Genomic DNA, 14553 nt, shown 5'->3' with positions numbered 1-14553 from the left:
ATCCACGATCCTGCCTCCTTCGGCGAGATTTGAAACCAGGACTGATCAGTTTTGCGCGCGAGTGCTTAACCATTAAACCACTGAACCGGCCGGCATCTAACGGTGTCAATATCTAACTTCAATCTCTTATGATAATTATTTAAAAGAGTTACTCACCAGATAACCTCTCCAATATGATTGTAATTTAATTGCTGCTTCTTCATCTGTCCATTGTAAACTAAGTGGTAATGGTTTACGTGGATGTTTTTTCAATTCTTCAATAACCCATGGTATATTTAATATGTGTTGTACATTTCTACGATCATAATCTTCTTTCATGTATAGATTATTTTTATATAAATAAAATGTTAAAAAATCCAATCCATTGAATCCGAAACGTTTTTTCTTTAAATGTTCAAAATAAAGTAATACAATTATGTGTTTAAATGAAATATTCAGGGGGGAAAAACAAAGCAAATTAAAATTCTTTTCAGACAGAATACATAAACAGTCGTACAAGGAGGCACCAAACAGATATGCGCCACATAAATCATTCGATTTGTGTGAGGGCTGGAATATTACATGGGTGCCCATATCGAAGCAGGTGGTTTTCTTAGTAGGCCACACCTGGAGCCTTCGATCTAAAGGTCTAATCCAAAAGACAATGGAGCAACGTAAGGAGAGGCAGTCCAATGATAGCCGGTCATTAATAATTGGTTCATACGCCATTTGTTCCTTCAGGATCTTGGAGCCTATGTGCACCATTGGTTTGGAATCAGGGTTTTACAACTTTCCTAAATAGATCCTCTATATCCACCATTCGCTTTTCTTCCTCTCAGTTTCGTAAACAACAGACCCGCCATGAGAAGTCAGTGAGTAGGACTTGCCTGGCAGTGGCTTTATACACGTGGCTGTGTGAGAGCATTCCGAGAGGGAGAGCTGACTCTCCGCACTTTCAGCCGTACCAGGTCATTCGGGGGGCATTGAAAAAAAAACTTCCGTTGATGAAGAAAATTAATTATTTCCATAAATCAGTCAATTTTTATAGGGTTCAATGTTTCATCTAAATTCATGAAGGTATTTTCAGTAAATAAATGTAATTCATACAACTACAAATAAATATTAAATTCACTTGGTATTGTTTGACTTTTATCTTCCCATTGAGGTTTAAGACTGCAATTGATCAGTCTGTTATTGGCATATGTGCATACTGTGCGTATGCCTCGATATTGTCGCAGAGTGAACAATAACTCTGAGATGCAAATATACCCAGCGGACGAGTCCCAAATAGGACAAAACGCGCGTCCTGGATTCCACTCCTAGCCCCTATACATCATTGCTTACAAAAATACACATAAATACTAGTTTTCATTTTGGACAATTCGTCATTTTGTAATATTCTATGATCAATTCTCCATTACCAAAAAGTAACAACCATCTTATAACCATTCACTATTAATCAAGTGATGAATATTAAAATGATAAATTCCTAAAGTCTGTTTCATAATGATTGACCATTATCTCTAGTTTATTCAAGTTGGATATGTATGTCACTAGATATGACCACAATAGTAAAGTGATAACAAAAAAATTACACCATCAACATTAACTGTTCTATGTTGAATTCCATATGGATAATGATTGTATTTGTGAAGTGATAAGAAATTCTTAAATTTAAACAAGACAACTGTTTACTTCTTACTGGTTCTTAACAATTGTCTTATTAAAGTAAATCTCTTTGATATCATCAGTTATCTTTCTTTATTTAACTTGAACAAATTCCACAAACTTTTCATTTTAACTTATCATTTCATGTTGAGACTTATGCATTATTCAAATTGCTTGGAACATTTAATTTAGGCAATTTTAGATTTGTTATTCTATACAACACACTAAACGATGTCTGTGTTGCGTAGAGACAATTATCCATTTCAAACAATGAGTGAATGGTTGTACAAAATCTTGGATGGATTAAAGTTAATACCATTGGATGCTAGACCAATGGTCTATTAGTTAAGTATTCATGTGCACAAAACTGAAGGTTTTGGTTTCAAGTCCCATATACAAGATCGTTGATATGCACTGTTGAGGAGTCTCATACTAAGACGAAACAATTGTCCAGTCACTTGTAGATTTTCAATGGTGGTCTATCTTAAATAGATTCATGAATTCAACTATTAAAGTATCTGAAAATGTTAATCATTTCATATATTTATATATATTCTTTCTTGCTCAATAAATAAAACAGATAATCAATAATTTGAAGGTCATTTTTCTTCTAAACCAATCATAATACACAATTCATGTTAACATAATTTATTATCTAATTTGATACAACTGACTTTCTATTTATAGATAAGATGATAAATGTTCAATGTAAATTACTATTCATTTTGTTTTGTTCTATTTATTTGTTTTACGACAGAATTACTTCATGTGATCAAAGTCTATCCTTTTCTATTTTATTTAATGTTACCAGATCTGCAAATGATAGAATCATATTATACTAGTTGCAATCATGATTCAATTGAAGTTAGAAAACCATGGAAAACCTGGAAGCATTGGACGGCCGTTTCGTCCTAGTATGGGACTCCTCAGTAGTGAGCATCCACAATCCCTCCGGCGAGATTCGAACCCAGGACGTATCAGTCTCGCGCGCGAGCGTTTAACCATTAGACCACTGAGCCGGCTGGCTTCGAATGGTGTTAATGTCTAACTTTAACTAATCTACGAAATTGCGCCACCGTACACCATTTTCTTCGGTGAGGTGATATTTTACAACAGACCTGGTTGAACTCCACTGGTCACGGCTTCCCACTAGAACTCCAGGAAATGCCTCTTGAAGTCAGTCACTAGTGAGTACATGATTATTATCAGGAGAAGTTTTGTGGAATTTCACTAGTGGAATTTCTAAAAATCTTCACAAAAACCCTTCAGATGAGAATCATATTAATTATAGTTCACCTGTATTTACACACAAAAAAGAGTAGAAGATACTCGTAAGCTAATAGTATTTGATCACAGATGCCTTAGAAATATTACTCGCATCTGTTGGGATAACCGGTTAAGTAATAGTGAGGTTAGACGAAGGGTATTAGGGAATGACGGTCAATCAGTTGATGAGGTTGTGAGTTTCTATCGACTGAGATGGTTGGGCCACGTGTTACGTATGCCTGAACAACGATTACCACGACGTGCAATGCTAACCGGTGTTGGAGATGATTGGAAGAAAGATAGAGGCGGCCAAACCAAAACGTGGCATCAGTGCTTGAAGTCCCTAACTTCTAGTCTGAGCCACGTTGGTAGATGCAGATTACTTGGTTGGGGTCCGTGTGACTATCGTAACCAATGGTTGGAGACTCTTTGTGACATGGCTGATAATCGATCACAACGGCGCAGGTGTATACATTATTGGTCTTCCCTTAAACTAAGAGATTAAAATCGTTTCATATCTTTCTTTCTATGAACTAATTCTTTCTTCCTATACTATGTCCTTATATGCAATCTTTCTTTTATATATTACCACCTCTGAATTAACTACTTTTATAAATCCGGTGTTCATCTTGTTGTGCTAATGAGGTATGGCAACTTGGGAAATTCATTAGCCCCACGGCAATTTTTTTTAAAAACCCCCTACCCACCATTTTTAAAAAGGTTTTTTTCAACCCAAAATTACAATATTTTTCATCCCGTTTCGTCCAATGAAATGGCTAGTTTTAAAATTCGTTTTAATTGGTTAGTTATGTTTTGTCGAATTGTTATAAAATATCAGCACTTGTCGACGAAGTACATTTTAATCATCATTATGGAGGAGAGTAACGTTCCGAGTACAAGTGCTGTTGTTTCTCACGTAACAGAAATGGAGGAAGTCTTTTTGACAACCTTGTTTCTCGTTGCGTTCCCATCGGTTGAAGCGTTGAAGTCCGCTATCACAAATTATGAAAGATCAACTTATTGTCATTATGTAGTTCGAGATTCGCATTTGTGCAGAAATGAAAACTCATACATTAAATTTATGTGCTGGAGACATGGCCGTATAACATCTAGCGGTTCGTCACAGCGGATCAGACGGAGGAGGTAAATTGATTAATGTTATTAACATTTTTTGTCATGAAGGGCTTCCATGAACACTCAATGTCCGGCCTTCATGCATTGTAAGATTATCGACGGCTACTGGACTGTTGTACGTGGGAATGTGCATCACAATCACGAGTGCAATTCCCTGAGATACCAAGGTAATTCATGGGTGCGCAGGCTAATAGAGGCCCAGTTTGAAAATGTGCGACCGCTGCTAATATCTGGTACTGCTTCATTCCACATTAAGAATTATGCTTACCATTCTTATCGGTTCATTAAATGATGGTCTACGGTTGCTTCACCTGAATTATACATATTGCAACCAGTTATTTATCATGATGAATTATTGATATGTTGATTTGTTTCTCCGATTAACAGACCATGTGTTACTAAAAAACTTATGTACACACTTCGGTAATAATTTGTTTATTAATTGCGTATTCAGCATTTCACTACCGACCTCATTCAGTAATCACTATTATCAAATATTCAAACCGATTTTCAGTTCCCTTTTTCACTCAACTTTCTTTTTATGTGATATATATAAGTACTCGTGACATTAAATCACTTGATCGGAAATCAAAAATTTATCCCAATACACATTCACTAACAGTAGGATTGCACTTCAGTTAGTGTTTTTTTCTTAAAATGTCTAAAATTCTTACAAGAATAAGATTACACAAAAAGATTTATTCACTATCGCTAAATTTCAAATGTAAAAATCAAAATTCTGACATCCAATCACAGCTCCAGATGCGATTTCGATTTCAACTAATCAGATTACAAAGATGAACAGTTTACGACCAATTACAAAATTATTAAAGGTGACAAAATGTTTATTCATTATCACTTGAGCACACACTTGCAAAACGAGTACACCAATCACCGATCGCTAAATTTTTCTTTCAAACCATAAAATTTTTTAGAAATGGGTGGTAGGGAATCTTAATTGCCGTGGGCTTAATGTCAACCGCAACTTGGACCGATGCCTGGTCCTACGTTGTAACTGACTGACTGTATTTACACATATATATGTATATACTACAATTCCCTTTTCCTCAAACCAAAACTTCAGTTAGTCAATCAATGAATAAGTTATTCTATTTACTTGATATCTATTATTTTCCTTTTAGAATTTTAAAGATTCATATCGGTGATAATATTAACTATGTTTGGATTTCATCTGTTAATAGGGAAACAATCAGTGGAAACTTCAGAATTAATTGTTATGTGAGTTATAAGAGTGAGACTACAATCTATGGACGCACTAATCAGATTTAAGATAACAGATCTTGGATTTTGTCGCGTAATTCATTCATTCATTTGGTTAAATACCGTTTCGGCATTATTGTTCATTTCAGTTCATCATGAAAACATTGAATCTAAATCCTAACCCTAACGTTCAACTGTAAATCCCAATCCTAATTCCCAACAGTAATATATAACCCTCATCTAAACCTAGTAGGTAGGTGGACATTTCAAGGTCATTTTAGCATTGCTCAAAGATCGTCCATAAATTATAGTACCACGGTTATAAAAAAATACTTTTTCCTGAATGTAAATACAAAGAATGTAATAAATGAACAATCTTTCATCATAGTGTTTCCCCTTGAGAAATTTGTTGAATATAATTTAATCGAAAACAGATATAACTACATATTTTACATTATCACTAACAGATTGATAGAAGTTGTTACCAAAGTAAAATCGATTTATGCTTATTTCTAATTGATCACAGTGATTAGTGTAATTATTATTATTATTTGTATCTGTGCTTAATCAATAATTGAAACGTATATTTTATTCATTGTTTCTATATATCAACTATTTCATAATATGAGGTAGGTTGTATTAATTTATTATATATTATCATTTATAATAAAACATCATAAATCAGTAAGCCAAATCAATTGCTTATTCTATGTGTTATATCCTAACGAAGAATAAATAACGAGTAACTTCTGAGATCTATTAATGGATCAGTATTCTATATATATCTATCCTTTTGTATAACTATTCAGTAACTAGATTATGTATATCTATATTCTCCTTATTATAAGCTTTCATTTGACCTATAGATTATTATGATACGGTTTACTATTCTTAAGTTATGTTCAGTTTATTGATTACAGTCTCCCACGTTTACAGCCACTTTTTGGCCTGACCTTATACAAATATTATTTCCTATTTTATGGTGCGGTGTGGTCTGTTTGGCTGGTATATAAACCAAATATGTCTGAAATAAATGATTCGCATAGTGAGAGATGTTATTGGTGTTGTGGACTCAACTGCACGGACTAGGCGTGCAAAAGACCAATAAGGACGCTAGGCAGATCATACCGGTCAAACGTTATTGGCTTGTTGTCGGGGACACGTTAGATTCCCAAAACTCACTTGGTAAAGGTCCTAATTTTGTAATTTTATTTAGAAAATTTGAATTTCTTTGTTTTCTCAAAAAAGCGCTCTTTTCACCTTCGTGTCATATTTCCCACTCTGGACAATCTCAAACGCTATTGGTCCGTTGTGTCTTTTAGTATGCTATTTTGTAACCCTTCCCAAGGACAGTTTCGTGCTGTGCTTATGCGTTTTGATTTGTGTCTGTTGTTATCGCTCGTGCTTCTGGATTTTTGCGAAATATACTTCCCCGTTCGGACTTCGACTTCTTTATTTAGTTAGCGGGGCTGGGACGCAATAGAATAGCTAGGTTACTGGTCTTTGGTTACAAGTCTTTGTTCAGTTCGCAGACTAAGTGAACTCGTAACCACTTCAAACCTAGCATAGTACAGTCTATGAGTGAACAAGTCGTATTTCGATTGGCGAATAAATTACGTGACTTAAAGTCACAACACTATGTTATCTATGGTGATACATAACTTTAAAAAAGGTATCTTCTTACTAAATTCATACAATAAAAACTATCATTCATAGTGAAAGTTCTATTATAGAGATACTTCCAAAAGAGATGAATGATTTTATCACATATCTGAGCATTAAAATGTATTCTATAATAATGAAGAGAATAAAATGGGTGGAATGAGTTATTTGCTTATGAATAGAAGAATAAAAGCTAATGGATTCTATGAAAACTGATTAAAAAATTAAGCTATTGACTTAAGGGAATATTGAAGCAATTCGCACAGGATGTACACATGTCAACAAGAGATATCAATGGAAAGATTCAAATAAACAATACAAAAATAAATAAACACTTCATTCCATTGCATAAGATAGTGACTATCTAGGCTTAGTAACTGGGTAGATAACGCGATGACATTTGAAGCGAATATTACTAGGTTCGAGTCCTATAGTGAACATCAACTCAAGGGATGCAAACACATCTAGCTGATGAGTCCCAATTAAGACGAGATATGTGTCTTGAATTCCATTGTTAGCCACCATTTTTATTCATAAAAATAGAAATTATTGTACATTATTTTTGTGTTTACAGTCACATACTCTTCAAAAGTATGAAAAATGTTAAAATATTAAAAAGTACACTTAAATACAAGATAAATAAAGCAAGTAATTTAAATGTAGTGACCTATAAAGGTTGAGTAGAATCGTGACCTTGATGATCCAATCAAATAACAGTAAAATAAATATTAAAAAAATTATTGGACCAATCAGAAAACAATTTAAATAATGATTTAATTGAACTCTTAATTTGTTCATTATTAAAATTTAAAGTATCATTAATTAAGAATAATATAGTGACTTAGTTTCGTTGTTAATCCAGCAATTTGATATTAACACCATTGGATGTCGGCTCAGTGGTTCAGTAGGTTAAGCGTTCGCGCGCGAGACTGAAGGCCCTGGGTTCAAATCCTGCGAGCGGGATAGTGAATGCGCACTGTTGAGGAGTCTCACAATAGGACGAAACGGCCGTCCAGTGCTTCCAGGTTTTCAATGGTGGTCTAACATCAGTCGGTTCATGATCTCAATCAAAAAGTTGATAACCGTTATTATATATAAATTCTAACAGTGTATGAATTCAAAGGGCAATAAGAAGCGGTGACTACAATTTATTAGTGGATAGTAAAGATAACAAAGTTACAAGTACAACGAGTAAATTTGGAGAAGAGTGGCTAATCTGTGTAAGTGAGAGAATACACAGGTGAATTTGTAGTCAAATCGAACCAGGGGGGGAATGAAATAAGGCAAAGGCAATTAATGGGATTCGAGCGCATACATAAGAAAGAGAATGATTCATTGAGTAATATTTAAGTGATCTAGAGAGAGAGAGAGTTATGTGCGTAGGCTGTTACATGTGATCATAATAATATGAAGAAATAGACGAATTGTTACCGTTCGAAGAACATTGTCTATTAAATACGTTCATAAAAGGGCTTAACCTAAAATTAACCATAATCGAAATTAATCGTAGGAGTGTTGTTACAAAAGTATGTAAAACTTTAATCATTTCAAGTCAATGTTAAGTTAAACAAAAAAAGAACAAACTTATTGTGAATAGATTATCAAGATTAGAAGAAGAAACTGATTTATAAGTTAGGATTACTTGTTTATGGAATATTTATAGGTCACACATGTTTCCACATTTTATACATTATATTGTATGATTTATTACATTACAACATCCCGTCTATTCAAGGCAAGAAAATATATTAACTACTTCAGAGACTCCTCTTGAACGCTACATCAGTCAGTATCATGTAACGGATTTTAAGTTTCTAGAAAGTGTAAGTACGTAAATTCTACTCATGTTATACATAATTATTGGATTAATCCATTTCAGTCAACATATTATGACTAGACTCTAGTTTCTTGTTTATGTTATCGTCTAAGAATATCTTCCTAGCTCTATTCCCAAGACCTTTATCTGTCTTTCTTATTGAATTTCTTATTTAGTTAAAATCAAAAATCTTATTTAGATATCGGAATAGTTTGTAAATAAGTAACCCATGAAATTTGAGTGACTAGCATTACAATTCACTCCAGATGAGAAAAAAAGACATTTCGACAATCACCACTTATTGTGTCTAGTTACTCATAGAAAAGATGCTGTGACTATGAAATTCAACGATGTTAGAAGTCATTCATTACTGATGATATTGGATAATCATAGAGTTATATCAAAATGTGACTAAAGTTTAACCTGGAAACTATTAGATGCCAAATAAGCGGCCTAAAGGTAACATACTCTTCAAGAAGCTCAAAAGTCGTGTGCTCTATCTTTTACGATATTTTCGATGCGCTCGAAAGTTAATGGATATTACTTTCCTAATTCAATGATGGTTGGACATGAATTATGATCCCAAATATCTTGTTGGAAGAGATAAATCCTTCCTTGTGATAAATATCTACCAAATTCATATTTGAATCTTTTTGAAAAATATATAATTGTTATCACTATTTATAACACTTGATAGAAACTGATATGTTTATTACATAAGCTACTTATCAGTTAATTTCAGTAGACTAAAATATTTAGAAAAAATTGCATATGAATTTTAGAGAACTATGTACAAATTATGTGTAAAACGTCAATACCTCAAAACAGTGACTTCGTTTAGCTTGTTCAAGCATTGCTTCCATGGCAGGCAAAAGTATAGGAAATATGAAACGTTTTAAATATTCTCTTGGAGCACCTATTAGAAAGGGAAAAATAAATAAAAACAGGTTTTCCATGGTGGTCTAGCTTCAATTGTCTCATGATTTCAACAATTGAAACTACTAAAATCTCCACAAAACCCCTTCTGATACTAATCAATATGTGTTTACTAGTGACTGGCTTCAAGATTTATATCCTGGAGTTCTAGTGAGAAGCAGTAACCAGTGGAGTTCAAACGGGTCAGTTGTGAGATAGTAACTCACTGATGACAATGGCGGATTTGTCGCTCAACTTTGTGGATTAGTTGATAGCCACTTGTTTGTGAAACTTGAAAGTTCAAGTAAACTATACCAAGTGAATTCAATGGTGCATGGAGTTTAAAAATAATTTCACCATTGCATATTTTGGTAATACAACATTTATGAGAATTATGACAGTGAACCCTCTTCTTCCAATAAAACGATTTTTTTCCTTGATAAAAAATGGTTTGTGGATGGAATATCATATTTATTCTATTATTGAGATTCTTGACTGTTGAATGTAATTGTTATGACTTTGTGTCCGGCTTTTATCTGGTGATTTATCCACCAATCAAAATACGACTTATAAAATCTCTGCACTGTGCCAAACAAATGACGTTCGACCGGTATGGGCAGTCTAGCGTCCTTATTAGTCCTATGTCCGCCTAGTCCGTCCACTTGAGTCCAGAACACCAAATACCAGATTCCAATATGAGAGTCAACAACTTTGTGGCCTAATGACATATTACGGTTTGGTTACCACTCACCTATGAAATAAAAACTTTCGCAATGGTAGAAAATTTTGCAGTAATCATTATCACCATCATTCTCACTATCATCGCGTTATGATCTCTAATCGATAAAACCACAAAATGTTTTCATTATGGATACGAAATGTTCGGAAGTTCATAAAATTATTGATATATTTAGTTTGTGTAGTTTTTATTTTCAGTCTGTCATCGTATCAATCAAGTTCGAGTGATTTGTATGTTTGTCTTAATAACTGAATCAGAAATATGCGTGACTGTAATTATCTGAGTAGATAAAGTTATAACAGATAACCCATTACTGATTTATTTATTTCTGTCCTAATTACTCTTGAATAAGATAAGAGAATGACATAGATATAAATTAATCTAACAAAACTAGCCATCATAGTGTAACGAAAACGTTTCGATGTATATGCTGTCGATTATGTTAAAATCCTGACCCCTCCCAATGATTTCACAACATTTTCAAAATATGCGTTTTATAAACAAATATGACTGACTTTTTAAGCAAAGATAGATGGTAGCTATCAGTGTAAACCAGGACGCGCGATTCGTCCTATTTGGATGTACCTGTATCCCAGAGTTGATGTTCGCCCCGTGACTCGAACCCAGTACCTATCGCCCCAATCACCACTGGGTTATCCACTTAGCTACTGAGTCCTGATAGCCACATGCTCGTGCAATGGGGTGAGGTTTAAATTCACTTGGTGTTGTTTTACTTGCATCTTCCTACTGTTATTTAGAACTGCAACTGATCAGTCTCGTGTTAGCATATGTGCAACTCTGGGATGCAGGGGTAGTGAACAAGAACACGACTGGGGACAATGGAATGTGTTTGACACAAACTTACAGAACTTGTTATTAAAATCTAATAACCATATAGTAAATGCTCAATTTGCAAAATGACCATCATTTGTCTTAAAATGACTTAGACTTCATTGTTCTTGGATTTTTATACAAATTGCGTTCAGTTTTCATTCTTGACTGTTCGATCCTCTTGTCTCTTTGCTGCCAGACATTCTGTTTCTGACTAACGTCATATACTACTTAGGTCGATAAAAGCAGCACACACCACACAGGTACATCGAGCTGACGAGCCCCAAATAGGACGAAATGCGCGTTTTGAATTCTACTGCTAACCACTAGCCATCTTTGCTTAAAAGGCTTGTGACTAAAGGCTATTTTGAGGCAATCCGCACAGTATGCACATATGTTAACATGAGGCTGATCAATTGTAGTCCTAAATAACAATAAGAAGATACAAGTAAAACAACACTAAGTGAAATATGACTGATCAACTTACATTTCTTTGCATAGTCTGAGTTTGGCTTCAATAATGCACTATCCATGGATGTATGTTGATCATCGTCACATGAATTTTCTGGTGATAATTTGAAGGACTTTATTTAATTCTGTTCTCATTTACAATATTGAGTATTACTTGAAGAGTTTGAAATGAATCAGAGTTTAAAGTTGTATTTTTGTAGACTTCTTCGGGGATTAAACCATATTTTTCTAATTGAGAATCTAAAACAGAATTTGAGATAATTTTTTTGAAATCAATAATTTACTGTTAATACTAATTTAAAATAAAGATCACTTTGCACGTTAATGATCTATAAAGCAAGGCTGTAACTGGTTATAGACGTCATGAAACATTCTAAATTCTTATTTAAAGAAACATCAAGCTGATTTGCTGAAGCGGTTATGTGTTACCATGCACAGACATGCTAATACAAAGATTTGAAACCCCTAATACAAATGAAGAAACTAAAGTTATTATAACATCTCACAATGTGGAAATAAAGAATCGGTAAAAGAACAAGTTTCAATCTTAACACAAGTGGTTTTACTAAACGAATAAAAAAGAAACCAGCTATTGTAATAAATATCTCTACTGTAAAGACCTAATGTCATTCTTGTCCTGCAATTATTCTTGATTAGTGTTATTTCAAGAAATTTGATCAATGGTACTTAGCTTCTTTGAACTGACCAAAATTGTTGTCACTGACTACTTCGGATGATATCTTGTTACGATAAGTTGTTAATGGGGTCAGATCTACCGTCTTTCCACCAGATTTATCACAATGTACATCTAGAAGAAAGAAAGAAATATTTGGATGCCAGCTAAAAAATAGAGCCCGATCATTTTCGACCAAGTATTCTGGTCAGAACTTCTACTTTGAACAAAAACAATAAATATGCCAATAATACTGATATAACAAACAACAAATGAAATAGGAAAACAAGAACGCTGAGGAACTGATAAGAATTTCACTTTGGCGGTCTGTCTAGAAGTTCGTAAGTGTAGAAGTAATGCAGCATTATAAATTGGTCAAAAACCAACTATATGTAATGATCTCTAGTTCCGGGAGGTCTTAACTAGCCTACACTACTTATTATTTATTTGCGTAAAGCGGATCACTGAATCATTATCTTGATCGAAAAGTAAAATCCCTTCACTTTAGAGAAGAGTACGAAAACAAACAATAAGCTATGGACATCTGCTTCAGAAGCTGTTATCCAGGATAATGCACTTAAGACATTGAGTGATTCAGATGCAACGAAACCAACAGCAACAGGATAGTTAATATTAATGTCGGCCATATAAACTGGAGTATTCATGGATTATTCCTAACAGTGATATTCAGATTTTCACTGTACCGATGACCGTTACTTCTACATTGAAAGGATGGTATGTAGTCATCTTTACCCACAAGACCGTACCTAAATAGCACTCATTTCCGATCAGCCTTACAAAGACAGTTTCCAAGACTTGACGAAATTAGTTGAAACGTTATTATACTTTTTGAAACTTGTAGCTCTTTAAAGAACAGATTATGCAGCTTAAAGTGTACACTTCTATGTACGACAAACCAGTAAATAGTGTAGTGTCATTCATTATTTTAAGCCCATATATCTTATTCTAGCTTTCGGACATTCCATTCTATTCATTCTACTTGAGTCATATTTTGACCTTGTCAATTATTTGCTTATCAGTCTTGACTGTTGTTATATGAGCGTACATGTGTGTACACTTCTTATCCCATTAATCACATGTCTGTAGCTTTATTTTGTCTGACTATAAATATTTAGTAACGCTTGACTAAAAGGGGGTTGGCTTCCCAGCCATCTTCCCTGCGTGTCATTTTGCTTTGCTATGTTTCATTCGCTTCATATACAAAATATGTGTATTCACAAATCAATTCTCGTTATTCGACCTATTTAATTCCGTTATTTAAGTCGACGATGATATACGAGAAAAGGCGATAACAATCATTCGTACGATCTAGGAGTCAGATCCATGGGCTACCAAAATGGTGAGCCCTTCAACGAACATCGTCTGATCAGAATGACGGCAAATAAACGGGCCACTAAAATAGCATGACAGAGCTGATCAGCTCATTCGAATGAAGTCTACAGATGACAAAAGTTCCGGATGAGTGAGTATAATGAAAAGCGTGTAAGTTTAAAATTCTCGTACTTTGACGATACTGATCAAAGTACTTTCCATTCCTTACCTGGAGAGCAATACACTTTTATGTATCGAGTATTACAACACAAGAATCGTGGTTGTTTATTCCTCAAGCACAAAGTCATTAGTACGATAGAACGGATCGGCCATATCATGAGAATGGAGTATTTGTTATGAAATACACGGAAATATATGCCAGTATTTTCCAAGAACAAAACAAAGAACGAAACTTAGGTGTTTTTTGCTGGAAGTATTTCCTGAGCCAAGTGACATCACTCAACTTGAAGCGACTATCGTGACATGAAAACTTAACTAACTACTATTATTAATTTCAATACAACTAACCTGATAATATGTTATTCCATAATGTGGCCTTCGACATCTTTTTGTAATTGTCATTAAACTGTTGCCTTAATAATGTAAGAATATGACCCATTTAAACAAATCATTATAACTTGAATGTTGTTCGTTCTCTTAGTTCTAGGTGAGTCTATGACACTGACACTTTTTGAAACTTAATTTGGGTTGAAATAGGTGGTTATTTTATATGTAGGTTTGTTGCAACAGAGAATCTGAAATATAAAGATTCGTGTAGTAAGTACAGAAGGCCTACGGCCCATGTTCCCCGTTTTCTAGTATGCTCCTGTGAGTGTCCAGTCTTCT

At 34.1% G+C, this 14553-nt stretch overlaps 1 protein-coding gene across 1 annotated transcript in view; it reads right to left on the bottom strand.

Annotated features, from left to right (window-relative positions):
• MS3_00009019 (uncharacterized protein) overlaps positions 1–14293 on the bottom strand; it is a gene marked incomplete at its 5' end in the record, with an annotated part of 28030 nt that extends 13737 nt beyond the window's left edge. The window contains 5 exons of the mRNA XM_051217358.1: positions 157–384; positions 9565–9662; positions 11719–11815; positions 11857–11942; positions 14236–14293. Coding sequence (XP_051064746.1) covers positions 157–384; positions 9565–9662; positions 11719–11815; positions 11857–11942; positions 14236–14293 — 567 coding nt within the window. The remainder of the gene's footprint in view (positions 1–156; positions 385–9564; positions 9663–11718; positions 11816–11856; positions 11943–14235) is intronic.
• Between the last annotated feature and the right edge of the window lie 260 nt (positions 14294–14553).

Source organism: Schistosoma haematobium, chromosome 5 (genome assembly GCF_000699445.3).
Source record: "Schistosoma haematobium chromosome 5, whole genome shotgun sequence".
In the NCBI taxonomy this organism is placed as follows: domain Eukaryota; kingdom Metazoa; phylum Platyhelminthes; class Trematoda; order Strigeidida; family Schistosomatidae; genus Schistosoma; species Schistosoma haematobium.
The sequence above is the reverse complement of the archived record's forward strand: the minus strand, read 5'-3'. Positions and strand labels throughout refer to the sequence as shown.